Source organism: Rhinolophus sinicus, chromosome 1, assembly GCF_057876585.1.
Source record: "Rhinolophus sinicus isolate RSI-liver-muscle chromosome 1, RSI-T2T, whole genome shotgun sequence".
Taxonomy (NCBI): Eukaryota; Metazoa; Chordata; class Mammalia; order Chiroptera; family Rhinolophidae; genus Rhinolophus; species Rhinolophus sinicus.
This window is the reverse complement of record NC_142501.1, coordinates 11,027,920-11,044,907: the sequence shown is the minus strand read 5'-3', so window position 1 is coordinate 11,044,907 and position 16,988 is coordinate 11,027,920. Positions and strand designations below refer to the sequence as shown.

At 54.6% G+C, this 16,988-nt stretch overlaps 1 protein-coding gene across 1 annotated transcript in view; it reads left to right on the top strand.

Moving 5' to 3' along the window:
• TRIOBP (TRIO and F-actin binding protein) overlaps positions 1-16,988 on the top strand; it is a 56,281-nt gene that overhangs the window by 8,654 nt on the left and 30,639 nt on the right. Inside the window, exons 4-9 of the mRNA XM_088796531.1 lie at positions 1,840-1,979; positions 3,309-3,504; positions 4,571-4,739; positions 8,481-10,773; positions 14,807-14,921; positions 15,618-16,709. Of these exons, the coding sequence (XP_088652657.1) occupies positions 1,840-1,979; positions 3,309-3,504; positions 4,571-4,739; positions 8,481-10,773; positions 14,807-14,921; positions 15,618-16,709 (4,005 nt within the window). The remainder of the gene's footprint in view (positions 1-1,839; positions 1,980-3,308; positions 3,505-4,570; positions 4,740-8,480; positions 10,774-14,806; positions 14,922-15,617; positions 16,710-16,988) is intronic.

The following is a 16,988-nucleotide window of genomic DNA, read 5'->3' as shown; positions in this document are numbered from 1 at the left end:
CGTGTACATTTTTTTGGCTCCCTCAGTATTTAAGATGTACAGAGCAGGCACTGTTCTAAGCCCTTTACAAATTTTACGTCATTTAATTCTCGCAACACCTCTAGGAGGTGGTTCCTCTTATCATTCCAGTTTTGTAGATGAGAAACCCAGGCTCAGAGAGGGGAAGCCACTGTTCTGAGGTCACCCAGCTGGGAAGTGGAGGTGCCAGGATTGGGCCTGATGTCTGTCTGAGGCCAGAGCCTATGCTGACCCGCCAGACAGAAATCAGAGCCAGGGACTGGCTGCTGGGCCCGCTCATGCTGGTGGAGGGTAGTGATGGGGGCTGGAGGTAACAGCAGGGAGGAGGTGCCATGACAGGTGACAGGCTGGGGGTCCTGCTGGGCCCAGCTGGCCTGGGACCCCTTGGCAATGCCCCGTGAATGGCTCCTTCCTCATTCATGCGGTGAGGTCCCCAGGGCGGCTAAGGCGCCAGGCCGGGCTGTGGATCTGACACCTCCTGCTGCCGAGCTCTGATCAGAATCTGGCTCCAGGGCAGGGGGCGAAACTGAACCCAGACGGGCTTCTCTGGCGTGGATGGTGTGGCAAACACCCCCGCCCCACTCCTTGGCCCTGCCTAGGTCCTGCTAGTGGCCGCCTTCCTGGAACCCAGAGAGTCTGTGCCCACCCTGGGGCTGTGGCCAGGCTGTGGCCTCAGCCCAGAGCTCTGGGCTCTAGGGTCCCCAGGGAGCCCATTCCCAGGCCCCCGCCCAGCCAGCTCTCAGGTGAGCTGTGGAGATCAGGTTCCTGTGGTTTCATGTCCTGCATTGTTCTTGGCTGGGCCCCGGCTTATGAAACAGTAATGAGGGGCCCCTGCTCCTGCAGCCGGCCCCTCTAAGGTTTCTGCTGCCTCGGCCGCCGCTGCCACGGCCCAGAGTCGGGGCCTGGGAGGGCGGCAGCATGGGGGCCTGAGCTGTAGCCCCCCGGGGACGAGGGTGCTGACAGCCGCCAGCCGCCACCGCCGGAGCCCGCCGCCCAGGTAACCCGAGAGGAGGCAGGGTGCAGGGTGCTGTGGCCGCTGTCTCCCACCAGTAGGGGAGGGCCTTGCCAGCCCGGGGGGTGGGGAGGATTGGGGGGGCCTTCCTGGAGGTGAACAGCCGTTCCCCCTGGGTGAGCCCAGCACCAGCCTTCACAGGTGTGGCCTTGCTAAGGGCGGAGGAAGAGAGAAGCCGGCAGTCGGCTCAGGGCCCCCGCCCCTACCCCTAGGGCCTTGACCCTCCAGCCTTGGAGCCCCCTGCCTCTCCTCTAATGGGGCACATCTCCCCACTCCTCTAAGGCCTTCTTTTCCCATCTTCCCCTCCCTCAGACTACATCTTCCTCCCTCATTCTCCAAGCCGTCTTCGTCCTTTCTCCTCACCCTCCTTCCTCATCCCGTCTTCTAGCTATAGAAGACCCTTCGGGGTCCTTTTGTACTTCACATCCTCAAGCACACACACCTACATATGTGCCAACACACGCATATAAACACACTTACATGCATTTATGCAAACATATGCACTAGTGTACGCCTAGACTTGAATACACATGCATGCATGCGTGCACACTTGCACTCACACAGGCCTTTATATGCACACATACCTGTACACACATGTGCATGCACACGCCCTGTACCTCTGCCAGCCCCCAGCTTGGGTCCCCAGGGGCGCTTCCAGCCTGATGGACAGCTCTCCTTGAGAAGTCTGAGATCCCAGGAGGAGATGCTTGGAGACTCTCTTCCACACCGCCTGGGGGGAGGGGCCGTGCAGGGGGAGGGGAGCCCCCACGTGGGCCATGAGGTGCCTCCTCTTTCCAACTCTGTCCCAGGAGCCCGGGAGCCCTCCAGGTGCTGAGGTGCCCTACTGCGACCTGCCCCGCCGCCCGCCTGCCGCTGAGGACCCGCTCAGTGCCTCGACCTCCGGCTGCCAGTCTGTGGTGGGCCTGGGCCTTGGACCAGGGCCTGAGAGGTGGGTAGAGTGCCAGGGCCTGGAGAGGGGCTCCCCGGGATAGCCCTCTTCCACCCCACCCCACCCCCCTTCACAATGGCACCATCTCTCTGTGATGGCTGTTAGTGTGGGTCACATGGTCAGTCCACACGGCCAGGCACACGCAGGCCGTGGGCATGTTCCTTGGGCCCTAGCTCAGCTTCGCTCCAGGGTATGGAGCAGCCATGCACCCACCCTGCCATGGGCATGGCCCACAGCCCGCTCACATTTCCAGGTTCCCTTTGCACAGCTTTAAAAAATTAAACAGGTTTATCACCCCCCTACCTACCTGACTGTGCACTGCTCCAGGCTCTGGGGTTCCCTCCATTCCAGTCCTGAGCTGAACTGAAGTCCTCCTTTGGGGCCAGGGTGCTTTGGGAGGGCACAGCTGAGGGTCTCGAAACCTGGCATCCAGCTTCAGCTCCATCCCTGTTCGGCTGTAGGACCATGCGCACGTTATTTCCTCTTTTTGTGTCTCAGTTTCCCCATTTAAAAAACAAGAAGAATTGAATCAAATCAGCATTGCTTTGCAAACATGCGTTCCTCTGGGTAGACATTATTTTTTTAAAAAACCAAAAGCTTTGCCATCAAATATGTTTCAGGAAGTCTGGGATAAACTAAGTCGGTTATCTTTCTTGCAGGACTTGTCAAAGCCTTTAGTTTGCAGGCACACACTGCTTTTGAATGGGGGAAGTAGAAGTGTGTAGTATATCTCAAAGTTATTTGACCACAAACCCCTTTTTTGGGGGTCATCACCTATTTTCATCTTGTAGGCCAGTTTGTGGGTCACTCTTTGGGGATACTGGCAGCTCTGAGCCTACTTGGCCCTGTGGCCACCCCGACTGGCTTATCCTAAGCAGGGCTTTCTCTGAACTCCCTCCCTTGGCACACAGACCAGTGGCCTGTCAGTGCCCCTGGAGCTCTGCTACCTCTCAGAGGCCCCGATTAGCCCAGCACAATTCTGTCTTCTTAGTCTTACTGAGCTTGCTCCAGTGACAGAGGGTTGGGGCTGGGGCCACAGCCCTGGTTCACAACGCAGCTCTGCCCTTTCCTAGCTCTGCCACCTTGGCCAGTCCCTTGGCCTCTCTGAGCCTCAGTTTCTTTATCTGTAAAACGGGAATCATTTCACTTCAAAGAAAGGCTGTTGTAGCTAAACAAGGCAGCCCATGTAAAGAGTCCAGCACAGAGAGCCCTCGGTGCCAGCACCCTCTTCCACTCTAATGTGAGGTGTGTTTGTACTTGTGTGGGGGTATTTCTCCTTAATTCCCATTACTTTTGGGGAAAAAGTGATGGGTCTGTCTCCTGTCCCAGGGGCCCAGCGGCAGGCCTTCCCGCAGAGGGCCCCACAGCTGCCCCCAGGAGCAGGAGCCGAGCCCCGGAGGCAGTGCCCTATTTGGAGGGCCTGGCCTCCTCCCTGTGTGGCATCTTCGACGAGAGCCCTGACTCTGGTACCAGCTGCAGCCCTGACTGTGACACCGCTGATGATACCAGCAACTCGTCCTCTGTGGTGAGCTGGGGGCGGGAGGCTGAGGGCAAGAGCAGATCACCCCTTCTTGCCAGCCCTGGGGTTCCACCCAAACCTCCAGAGGAAGGCTGAGCTTCTTTCACCAGGGAACTGGGAAAAGGGCCTCTGGAGACTTAGCGGGCACCTGGGGCTACCCAGACCACCCACCTGGAAGGCGAAGCTGTCTCTGCAGGGTTGGCCAGGGAGGGCTGAGGGTCTGGCTGTGGGAAGATGGAGATAGGCGTTTCAGTGGATAGGGATTTCCACGCGAGTCACCAACAGGCTCAGGCTCTCAAAAACTCAGGTCACAAGTCACACAGGGCCAGGATGTTGGGTGTGTTGTCCAGAGCAAGGATGGGAGTGGCACTGGCTCCTGCCCTGGTCACACACCGTTGAGCCCCATGACCAGAGGACAGAGAGAGGGAAAGGAGCAGTCTGGGGGGGCCTGGCCAGGGCTGGGGCCGTTTAGCCTGGAGAAGAGGAGACCCAGGGGAACTTACTGGGCATTCAGTGCTTAAAGGGCCATCACGGGATAGAAGAGACAGACTACCCATGAGACCCCCAGGGGAAGTGACGAGATGGCAGGCATGGGCTCAGGAAGGTTCACCACCCCCCTCTGAGGTAGAGACTTTAATGACTCTGTTCTGGGGCAAGAAAACTGAGGCTCAGAGAAGGGAAGCAACAAAGTTACACATCTGGTAAGTGGTGGGGCTAATCTTTGAATCCACTTCCTTCTGGATCCTGAGATTTCACTGGGATTGGAAAATATTATGCCAAGGCCCTCCTACCATGTAGAGTCCAACTGCCCTGGGTTCAAGACCCCTCCCATATAAACCACTTCCCAGCTTTGCGACTTTGGGCAAGTTCTTAACTGCAATGGACGGGCCGACCTCACAGGGTTGATTGAAGATGAGCTGAGTTACACTTGCAGAGAGCCCAGCACAGTGCTGGCTGTACAGTAGGTGCTCTTTCAGTGTCAGTTCCTTTCTCTTCCTTCTCTCCATCTCATGCTGGGAGCATAGGCCCAGGGGTTTCTCCAAGCACACTTTCTCCTCGCCTTCCCTGGCAGGACTGGGACATTGTCGAGAGGCGGGAGGAGGCCTCTAGCTGGGACGAGCTCACCGTGATGATCCCTCGCAAGCTGCAAGAAGGGCCAAGAGCTGACAGTGCCCGAAAGGCTCCATCTCTCCTCACCCGGTCTCCTGTGGGAGGAGATGCTGCAGGCCAGAGAAAGGAGGGTGAGTGTTTTTGCCAGGCCAGGTTAGTCCCTGTGACCATGGATGTGGTGATAGCCAGGGGCCTGGGGCCGAGACAGCCATCTCACTGGCCATCTGGGCCCTTGGGCCTGTCTTCCTTTGGTGGGTTAGGATCTTCGGGTTGCAAGTGACAGAAACTGAAACTGGCTGAGTAAAAAGTCTAGGAGGTGATGACTTCAGGCATGGCTGGATCCAGGTGTCCAAACAGCATCAAAAATCTCGTCTTTGTTCTGCTTTCTTCTGTGGTGGCTTCATTCTCAGTCAGACCCTCCCCCATAGTGGCATGATGAGCGGCAGCAGTGCCAGGCTGTATCCTACTTGCTTATTAACCCCACAGACAGAGGACACACAATCTTCCCAGCAGATGTAGCTAAAGCCTTAGGAAGGGTTCTCCCTGGGACCCAGCATGGTTCATATGCCCAACCTGGTGATCAGTGATGGGCTCAGCCCCGGGTGCAAAGCTCACGGCCTGAGAGTGGGAAAGAGGAGAGGGCCCAAAGGAAATCAGGGTGATGCTGCTCCCAGAGAAAGGGAAAAGGCTGCTGGGCAGGCCCGGCTCACAGATGCACATGACACCGGTTAGCATCTCACTGGTATGTGAGCCCAGTGTGCTGGGCCCCAGAGCTTGGGCCCCCCCATCACTCCTACCCTGTGTGGCCCCCTGATCGGTGACTTCAGCATCATCAGGATTTGGGCCAAGGCACCCATGTCCTCACCCTGGCTTCCCACGCCTCCTCTAGCACTGAGTCAGCAACGTGCCAGCACTACCTGTGCATAAAATCTGGTGCTGGACTCCGTGGGCGTTCAGGAGGAGTTAGTCCCTGCCCCAGGTGGGTCTGCAAGCAGGCAATGGGAGATGACGAACCGCAGCCCAGGACAGAGGCAGAACAGAAACACGTGCCATGCTGGGAGCAAGGAGTTGGGTCTGAGGCAGGGGACAAAGTGCTTCTTTCCAGCCAGGAAGGGACTCAGAGGTGTGCCTCGTGCACGTGGTGCAGCCCGGGCTTGGAGGCGGGAATATGGAATAACCTGATATGTACAGCTTAAGTGTAGATGGGGGCCATATAGCCGGGCCTCAAGAGTCTAGCCAAGGAGTTTGAACTTTCTTCTCTAAGTAGTAGGGAGTCATGGGGGGTTTTGAGGAGGAGAGTGATGTGATTGGACCTGTGCCTGAGGAAGTTCACCAGGGCAAAGGTATGAAGGATGAACTGGAGTGGGGTGAGGCTAGGGATGAGCCAGCAAAGGGACTATTGCAGCCACTGCAGTGATAGCTGGTTCAGGCACGAATCACCGGCTGATGCTAATTCTTGTGTGAAAGGTTGTCGGGGAACAGGATATTCACACGGTCTCAAAGTATCACCCCTCAGATTACACATCGATTACAGAGGGAAAAGGCACCCTTAGGATGGGAAGATCTGGCAGACACCACCTACCCAAGTGGCCACTCAGCATCCTAGCGTGGGGCAAAGCGGCATCAGGTGCCCCCATGTGATGCACAGGCGAGGACGTGGCACCCTTTCTGAGTCTTCTGGTTAAAAATGCACCGCCTGCGTCTCGTCCCAATGAAACATCAGACAAACCCAAACTGAGGGACATTCTGCAAAATAACCGGCAGGACTCTTCATGAAAGACAAAAAGGCCTGGAGGGCGGTTCTCGAGTAAAAGAGGCTACAGGGGGAGCAAAATGCCATGTGGGGTGCTGGATTGGATCCAGGATGGGAAGTTACAATGATGAAAGGACGTTATTGGGGCAGCTGGGGCAATTTGAATGTGGACGTATATTAGAGAGCAGTATTGTATCCACGCTGTATTTCCTGAGTGTGGTCATGGAAGGAGACTGTCCTTGCCCTTAGGAGTTGCCTTAGGAGGGGGTTGAGGTGAAGTGTCATCAGCTAACTCTCATACAGTTCAATAAGTAGATAAAAGATAGGTAGATATAGAGAGATAGATAGACAGAGACAGGTAGATGCTAGTTAGGTAGGTGGGTAGGTACATGGATGTAGATGAAGAAAGCAGGAGACAAACTGTTATCAGCTGGTGACTCTGGGTGAAAGATCCCTGTATGGGTGATGGATGCACCATTCCTGTAACCCTCGTGGAGCTTGTTGTCCAGCTGAGAGATGGAGAAACCTGACTTAGGGCCGTGGTTGTGGGTGAGGAGGGGACAGAGAAGAGAAGAGGCTTAGGAGGTGGACAGATGGGATTAGGGACGTGAGAATACACGGTCCCAATGCCCGGTCTGGTGTGTGTGGATGGCGGTACCTTTTGAGGATAGTGGAGAACTGGGGAGGGGGTGTAAGCCCTCTTGGCCGTGCTGGATCCAAGAGCCCCAGGGAAGAGGTGTAGAGATGGGGTGTTCAGCAAAGGGTCAAGGCCTTCCTCACTGGCCACTCTGCTCTCCTTTGCTGATGCCTCTTCCTCGGCTCAACCTTCAAATATGGGTGCCCCAGAGCCTCGTCCTGGCTGCCCTTCTGTTCTCTCCCTGAACACTCAGCTACTCGACTTCCAGTACTATCTGGAAAAGTCAACATCCCCTCACTCCACACCTCTGGCCTGATTTCTCCCCTGAACTCGAGTTCATTGTAGAACCAACCTTTCCCCTGGGGTGTATAGCACCTCAAACTCAACACAGCACTCTATTTTAGTCTTTCAATAACTATGAAGCACCTACTGTGTGCCAGGCCCTGTCCCGGTGCTGGTGAACCAGAGTGAAGAAGACAGACAAGACCCACCCTGTGGAGCTGGCACTCCGGTGGAGGCAGGGCAGACAGGAAACAAAAGAAAAGCCAGACCAGAGAGCGGAAACTGATTTTTGGACAATTAAGACAGGAAGCTGTGAGAGTGAGTGGCCAGGTGGACGGGGAGGGCCTCTCTGGGGAGTCAACACTGGCTGAGACCTGAGTTTAGAAGCAGAAGGAACAGCCAGTGCAAAAGCCCTAAGGTGTCGAGAAGCAGAGGAAGGTGGGGTGATGGGAGCACGTGGAGCAGGGAGACAGGTGGAGAGGAGGTGGTGTGGGACCACTAGCAACCTGACCCTTCCTCCAAACCTGTTTCTCCTGCAGTCTCTCCTCAGTCCCCACCAGCCCAGCGGCTCAGGCACTCAATCTCGTGTTATCCCGATTCCTCTCTTTCTTCATCCTTTGTATCCAGTTATCAGCTGTCGTGGTTAGCCCTGCCTCCAAAACACATCCCTAATCTGTCCCCTTATTGCCATCTGTACCACTCCTCCCTGGCCAAGTGCCACTGCCACTGGCTGGCATTATTGCCAGAGACCCCTGAATGTCTCCCCCTTCAGCCCATCCCCCCCACGGCAGTCGGAGCCATCTTTAAAAACATTAATCATACCTTGTCACCATCCCCCCGCCCCCGCCCTGCCCCATCCGGCTCTGGGGAAGAGGGTATGGGAATAAGCAATCATACATGGGGGCTAAACACCTCCCCAGTGGGAATGGTGTGATTGGTAGACCACGAGATTTTGTAGTAAATACCTGCTTTCTTGCCCTTCAACACATGGGCAGTGGGGTTGAGGTCACTTTGTGACCTGCATGATCAAAGGCAGGCACCGCTGTCCACCTGGTGGCAGGGTCCCAAATTGCAGGCGGGGGCCAAGGCCAAGGAGGAATTAGCCAAATCCCAGGTGCTAGGAACTCCTGGACATTCCTCTCAGAGCAACTCCCTGTTTGCAAAGCTCGCTCTCCTTGAACCTGCTTCTTCTTTCTTTAGATACCGGTGGCGGGAGCCGAAGCGCTGGACAGCACTGGGCGAAGCTCCGGGGAGAAAGTGGCCACTTCTTGGAGCGGCACCGGTCATCACTAATCCAGGCTTCCTCTGGGACGTCACAGAGTGGACCTCGTAGTACCACCCCTCAGGCTTCCTCTCTCCATCGCTCTGCGCAAAGAGACGTTGCCCACCCTGCTTCCACACAGCCCGATCCCCCCCGAGCCTCCTCTCCCCCCCAAATTGCTCAACGGGACAACCCTAGAACCTTGTCCAACCAACAGGACACCCCCAGGACCTCTTCCACACAGCGGAACACCCCCAGAGCGTCCTCTCCCTCAAGAATCGCTCAACGGGATAACCCCAGAACCTCATCCACCCAACGAGGCAATCCTCGCGTTTCCTCTGCCCCCAGAGCTGCCCAGCAGGACAACTCCAGATCCTCTTCTACCCAACAGGACAACCCTCAGACTTCTTTTCCTACGTGTACTCCCCAGCGGGAAAACTCTAGAACGTCCTGTGCCCAACGGGACAACCCCAGAGCCTCCTCTCCCAACCGAACCATCCAGCGGGAAAACTCTAGAACGTCCTGTGCCCAACGGGACAACCCCAGAGCCTCCTCTCCCAACCGAACCATCCAGCGGGAAAACTCTAGAACGTCCTGTGCCCAACGGGACAACCCCAGAGCCTCCTCTCCCAACCGAACCATCCAGCGGGAAAACTCTAGAACGTCCTGTGCCCAACGGGACAACCCCAGAGCTTCCTCTCCCAACCGAACCATCCAGCGGGAAAACTCTAGAACGTCCTGTGCCCAAAGGGACAACCCCAGAGCCTCCTCTCCCAACCGAACCATCCAGCGGGAAAACTCCAGAACTTCTTGTACTCAGCAGAACACCCCCAGAACTTCTACACAACGGGACAACCCCCAGTCCTCTTCCTTTCGGCGGGATAACCCCGGAACCTCCTCCTCTCAGGGCTGCACCCAACAGAATAATCCTGGACCATCAACTCCCCATCGCTCCACTCAACGGAACAATCCCAGGAATTCTTCTCCCCATCGTACTAACAAAGACATTCCCTGGGCCTCCTTTCCCCTCCGGCCTACCCAGAGTGATGGCCCCCGAACCTCTTCTCCATCTCGCTCCAAGCAAAGTGAGGTTCCCTGGGCATCCATCTCCCTCCGACCAACTCAGGCTGACAGGCCTCAGAGCTCGTCTCCCACTAGACCAGCTCAGCATACCCCACCGCAGTCAGCCTCTGGCCCTACCCAGCACAACTCACCATCCCGGGCTCCTTCCGCCTCCCACAACCCGGGCCAACACAGTGCCTCCCGGACTTCCTCGCCTTTGCATCCAGCTGCCCGTGGGACACCCCAGACCTCTTTTGATTCCTTCCAGTCTCCATGTGCTGTGTGCATTGGGTACCGGGACGCCCCCCGAGCCTCTTCACCTCCTCGCTATTTGCAACATGACCCCTTCCCCTTCTTCCCAGACCCTCGTGCCTCTGAGAGTGATTCACCCCACCACGATCCCCCCTATATCCCCCCAGCTGTGTGCATTGGGTACCGGGATGCCCCCCGGGCCTCCTCACCCCCTCGCCACACCCAGTTTGACCCCTTTCCCTTCCTCCCAGACACATCAGATGCTGAGAATCAGTCCCCTCAGCATGACCCTCCTCAGTTCCCCCCACCTGTGTGTATCGGGTACCGTGATGCACCCCGGGCCTCCTCGCCACCACGCCAGGCCCCGGAGCCCGCACTCTTGTTCCAAGATCTCCCGAGGGCCAGCACTGAGAGCCTTGTCCCCTCCACAGAGTCTCTGCATGAGCCCCCACACATCCCCACTCCGGTGTGCATTGGGCATCGAGATGCACCCTCATTCTCATCCCCACCACGCCAGGCCCCCGAGCCTTCCCTCTTCTTTCAGGACCCCCCTGGGACTAGTATGGAGAGCCTGGCCCCCTCCACCGACTCTCTGCATGGCTCCCCGATGCTGCCTCCCCAAGTGTGCATCGGGTATCGAGATGCACCACGAGCCTCGTCCCCACCCCGCCACCCACCCAGTGACCTAGCATTCCTGGCATCCTCACCTCCGCCAGGCAGCTCAGGGGGCTCTCGGGGCTCAGCACCCCCCGGGGAGACCAGGCACAACTTGGAGAGGGAGGAATACACCGTGCTGGCCGACCTGCCCCCGCCCAGGAGGCTGGCGCAGAGGGAACCAGGTCCCCAGGGCAGCAACGGGGGCCGCACCCGCAGCCCTGGCCGTGCAGAGGTGGAGCGCCTCTTCGGGCAAGAGCGCAGGTGAGCCCAAGGCGGGGTCAGCCAGGTGGGCTGGGGAGGAGGCTCGGCAGCAGGACAGGTGGAAGGTTCACAGGCTTAGGTTGCCAGATGGAAAGGGTTCAGACCCCCGCCCTGCCACTTACTGGCTGTGTGACCTTGGGCAAGTCACTTCATCAGTCTGTTTTCCCATGTTAAGAGTTCTTTTTTGACGATTAAGTGATACTGTGCGTAGTCTAGTGGTTAAGAGCAAAGACCGGGGTCAAGCAGGCTGGAGTCAAATCCTGGGTCAAACCTACTCCCCAAAATATGTGACCTTGTAAAGTGATTTAACCTACCTGAGCCTCAGCTTTCCCATCTGTAAAATTAGAACATTAGTACATTTAATTGAAATGAGGTTAAACTCTCAAACCCTTTATTTGATCCAGAGTCACAGGTTCATTTTTCCCCCCTCACGTGAGGGACAAGAAACCCCATGATTTTTGTCTGCCTTAACAGAAAAAACCTCATGGGTACCTGTGCCCCTCAGAAAACAGAGGTGTCAATTTAAAACATGTGGCCAGAGCCATTATTTTAAATAAGAGAACTCAGAATCCTCAGAATCACAGACTTTTTAGAGGTTTGAGTGTTACTTTCCTGGAATACGGCGGCGACGGCTGAAGTCCAGGTACCCTGCGAGTCTCCTTGGTGGAGGAGCCACCCACACAGGCAGTTTACCACCCAGCAGAGAACTGCTTTTCCACAGCTGCGGGGAGAGGAACATTCCCCCTGATCTAGCTGAGATTTCTTTGTCCAGCAGTTCCAGCCTCAGAGTTTTCAGGATCAGGGCTGGAATTCCGTAGTTAGGGTCAAGAGAACACAAAAAAAGCTGGTCTGGAAGTCTGAAAACTTTCAGTGTACAATGAATTATGGTGTATTTACCAAGACCGAGTTGTACAACAATCACCGCAACCTAATTTTAGAACATTTCCATCACCCCGAAGAGCGGGTAATATTTTACATCCAGAATTCCTCTCTTTGTTGTCCCTTAGGCAACATTTTCTCTTAGATTTGAATCTGCATGAGAAGCCTTATCTCTTAGTCTTCAAATTTCCTTTTCCAGTAAGCTTAATCCATTTACTATCCAGGGGACAACCTTTATGGTCTCCAGCGTTAATGTAATTCTTTCTTAGGCCTTTTTTAAAAAGAAAAACACTAATTTTTTTAGAGCAGTTTTAGGTTCACTGCAAAATTGAGTAGAAAGTACAGAGGTTTCCCAGACACCCCCTGTGCCCCAAGGCACAGCCTCCCCTCACTGTCAGCATCCCTCACCAGAGTGGTCCATTTGTTACAAACCATGAACCTGCAGACACTTCATTATCACCCAAAGGCCATAGTTTACGTTAGGGTTCACTCTTGGTGTACATTCTGTGGGTTTGGAGAAATGTATAAAGACATGTATTCACCGTTGTGGTGTACAGAATAGTTTCACTGCCCTAAACCCCCTTTGTCTGCCTATTTATGATTACTATTTTTTTGTCCGATGTTAATTTGCATACTTTGACTTCATCTGATAACTCAGTGGGGACACTAAAGTCTTTAAACCAAAGTTAAATTTTCATTCTTTTTTTTTCTTCCTGGGATAACTTTTAGAGAGAGAAAGTTTTATAATAGAAGGCCAGAATATGTTTATACTTTTATTAATGATTTAATTGTTTTTACACAGATACTGTTACTCATTTTATTTTCTCTCTTTGAAGTAGATTATTTATCTTTTTAAGCTTTATTGAAGTATAATTGATATATAAAATTGCATATGTTTAATGTACGTATTTTGGCGAAATAGATTATTTACCTTTTAACCAAGGTTTTATAACTCTACTGAGTAATTAAATTTTCTCCTGTTGTATGACACTTATTCCAAGTAGAAAACTATTCATCCTCTGAATATGAAATTTTAAAACCTATTTAAGTATCTGGAAGGGACAGACTGAAATTTATGAGTGGCTATGGAGCCGTGCTTTCGTTTTCTTCCTTTTATTCATTCGACATGTATTTATTGAGCATCTACTCTGTCCAAGCATTATTCTAACTGAACCTGGAAATTTTTCCTTAAAGGGGTATCACATTAAAGCATTAGGAATTTTGGCTTGATATCTTCATTTTTTCCACCTAGATGCCTTTAGAATCTCTTAGAATCATATAAGCACTTCATAGTCTCTTGAATTTAAACAGAGCCTTCATGGAATTTGCTAGATTTGACAGCTTTGTCATGGAGGTGGAAGAGTCCATTCAAGCTTCCAAAGGAAACACGTTTCCTTTGTCACCCTCGGTGCAGCCTCACCAAGAACAGGTGGCCCGAGGACCCTATTGCTTCAGCATTAGAAAGGCGGGGTCTGTGTTGGCAGCTAAGAATCCTTCTGAGTCCTTCACTCCTATCTCTCAGTTCCACATAGTGGGACACTTCTCAGGAGGAATTGAGCAAGCTGGAGTTTATATGGAGAATGCACTCACCTGAGCGAGAACACACGTGACCGCACCGAGTACTCCCCACCTGTTCACGTTTGAGGCTTTTGCCGCACAGAGGCTCCTATACCCCAGTTCTGGGGGAAATCACGCTAAGGCCTCAGATCTCACAGAGCAAGAAACCTCTCTCACTTCAAATGAGATTGAAAATTGAACCTGTCCAAGCAGCCCCCAAACTTAGAAAGATTCACTCCAGACAGGGAGCTTTGGTTCCCGTGAGTCAGCGGCTAAGAACTGCTAAAAACAAAACCCTCCAGTTACTTTATGGGTCTGATTCTAATGATATTGGCAAAAGCCGTAAGACAACAATAGACCCCAAGCCCATCATTTGTTTATTCAAAACCTCTGTAGAGTTTCAGCATGGTTCCCAAGCTGAGCACGGTCCCCTCTCAGACCTGAGTAGAGGTTCCTCTGACTTCCTCCTTTGCTGTCTCAGTCAAGGCTCAGCCCTGGGTTCTCTTTTTCAGGCTTCTCCCTGTTTGGTTCAGACACAGATCCATTTGTCAATTCGATGGAGCCAGACTCTCAAACCCTGTTGGACTAGATAGCCAGTGGAGTGGTCAGGTCTTTTGTTTTGACCCCTTACCTATGGGAGGAGACAAAAGGGCCCAGATTCTGTTTGGTGTTGCTATGTTTCAACACAGATGTCAGGTTAAATATTAAAAACCATGGCTACCAATGATTAAGCAAGACAATTAAGTGGAACTAAGGACTTTTTACAGCTTAGAAGTTATCTTTGTCAGACCTGGCAACAATGCCTGAAGTCCAGGTGTCTTAGAAATGACATTTGCACGGACCGTTTATGTTGGCCTTCCTGGAACTGTGCAGGAAGAGAGAACATGTCTTCTTTCTGACTTGCTAGCAGCTCTGTTACCAATAGCTAGGATGGCCTGGAGTTGTCAAGGCCAAGTGTAAGAATTCTGTTAGTCCTGAGGGGGAAAATGTGGGTCCGGGAAGTCCAAAACTTACATATGGACAGGAAGAGGGCAGAAAGAACGGAACATGGGGGCATGTAACATTCTGCGTCTCCCATCCCCACTTCATGGGTTGTGTGACCTGAAATGAGATGGGACAAGTGCTTGGCACGTGGAACGCAGGCAGTGCTCAATAAATGTTTGCCATTATGATCATGTGTGCACGGTGCCTGGCAACAAGTAGGTGCTCAATAAATCTTAATTCCCGCAAAGATCAGTCTAACCTTTGTCTGGGGTTGAGAGGTGGGCTGCTGGCTGGGTGGCACTCAGAAACAGGAAGTGCTGAGTGAGACAGGAGGCAGTCAAGGCCAAGGCTGAGCCCCCACCTTTGCTCCCCCCTTTTCTCATTGAATCTTTCCAACATCCCCATGAGGCAGGTAGAGCAGTGTCGACCATCGCCATTTTCCAGAAGGGAATACTGAAGTCCTGACAGTCTTATCCCTCACTTAGGGCCCTTGAGCTATGGGTCCTTGGATCTCCCACATCTCCTCCCATTGGGGGTGGGAGTAGAGGAGGTGGGGTGCTGGGAGTGGGACAGTCCCAAGGGCCCTCAGAGGGGCGGCTGCGTTTGCTCATAGGAAGTCCGAGGCACCGGGGGCCTTCCAGGCCCGGGACGAGGGGCGGTCGCAGCGGCCTGGTCAAGGTCAGAGCCAACTTCTCCGAAGACAGTCCAGCCCTGCCCTCAGCAGGGAGGTGAGCACTGCCAGCCTGCCCTGGGTCCCTGTACCCCAAGGGGTGAGCCACTGCTTTTCCCCTCCCCAGGTGCCAGGCAGGGGTCCTGGGAAGGGAGGTCCTTTATGAAAGGGTCAGAGTCCCAATCATGGGCGTCCAGCTTCCCCCTCTCCCGAAGAGCCAGCAGCACTTGGAAAAATTGAGAAGGACCCCGAGTTAGTTCTTTGAAGATGGCCCTTCCATGCTGTTCCCTTCCTTCATTAGGTAGCTGCCACCTTGAGTTTTCAGGGAAAGCCTCGTACGCATCAGTCTGGCTCTAAGGGCTGTCTCTTCCAGGGTGGGGATTTGTATTTTTAAAGAAACTCTTAGAAGGCAAGGCCCAACCCAGTGCAATATAGGTAGTATTGGTGGTGGAAAATCCGGCACCTGATAGCCCAGGTTGGAATCAATATCTTGGGGGAGGGGAAAGCGGGAAAGTGAGCAGCTCTTTGCAGATCTCTTTCTGGAACTGAGGAAACTGGGTGAGAGGGAAGAGCTGACACCCCCAGGGAGGGAATCCAGAGGCTGTAGGTATTTTTGACCTGTTTTAATCCAGGCTGCTGTGAGGACACAGCTTGTCTCTCTGAGGCCTGGCTAGCACCCCAGTTTCCTGTGCTCTTAGACAGAGGCCACCCAGTCAGGGTCCGGGAGCCTCACCCACTCCCACCTCATCCTCAGGTAACCACGCCCCTTGCGAAGCAGGCAGACGCGACCAGGAGGAGCCGAGCAGAGCCCCCTCATCCCAGGAGCCCCGAGAGGCAACCTGAGAGGGACCGGCGGCTCCAGGGGTCCTCACCGCCCCCAAGGACATCAGCCAGGACCTCTGAGAGGGAGCGGCGGACAGAGAGACCTCCGGAGAGTGGCCAGGCAGTCCCAAGACAGCCTCTGGGGGGGTGGCAGAGTCAGGAGGAGCCGCCAGGATCCTGGGGCCCTCACAGACACCTGGAGAGAGGCTGGAGCAGCCAGGAAGAGGGCCCAGGCGTGGCGAGCTGGCAAGGACTTGGGGAGCCTAGCCGGGGGGCTGCCAGAGCCCCAGAGGGAACATGGAGGGGCCCTCCCAGGGAGTCTGAGGAGAGCTGGGGGCAGCTGGGTGGCCCCCCCTGCCATAGGGGGCAGTCAGAGGCCTGGGAGGAGCCCCCCAGTAATGGGTTGCAGGAGCCCCCTGACAGGCCAGCTCAGAGGGGCTGGGGTAGTCCTCACCAGCCTAAGAGCCCCCCAGAGACCTTCAGGGAAGGGCCAGCAGAGTTCTCAAAATCCTGGAGGCCTGAGACACCCACTGTTACGGGCCGGGGAACTGAAGGAACATGGCCACACCTGCATGGTCCTGAGAGGCGACCTGAGCTTGACTGGCGGGACCTGGTGAGCCTTCTGGGGATGACCAGAGAGGGGACCTGGGCCCGCACGGAGGAGCCAACACTCATTTCCCACCTTCCGAGGCTGGATTGGGAAGGCCTCCTGGAGTTCCTGCAGGCCCAGCTGCCCCGAAAGGGCCCAGCTGCAGGGCCAGAGCTCGGTTCCCTAGGCACAAAGGACGGCGAACGACACAGCCAGCCTGAAGGCTGGGCAGAGGCCACCCTAGTCAATGGACACAGCCCTGGGCAGTGGCCCCAGAGCTTGGCCCAGCCATCCAGCCCTGCCTGCATCTCCACCCAGTGGCCAAAGACCAAAGTGACGAGTGGACCAGAGACCTCAGTTATGGCTGGTCTGGAGGAGCCAGGCCAGCTGGGGAGCAGGAGCCCTGCAGGTGGCCCCAGCTCACCAGCGTGGGAGGTAAGTCAGTCTCACTTCTGAGGGGCAGCACCCCAGACAAGTGTCCTTAGCAAGGCCTGCTCTCAGCTCCTGCACACCCTCCCGAGCTCAGCCCTAATCCGACCTTCTAACCGAAACCTGTGCCAACCACCACACTAGCCAGCAGTGAGAATGACCAACGCTTCTGTGAGCTTTTACTTGTGTGCTAAGCCCTGGTCTGAATGGTTTACGGTTATTTTCCTCTTAATTCCCATAGCAACCTGATGAGGCACTGTGAATTTACAAACAAGGAAACTGAGA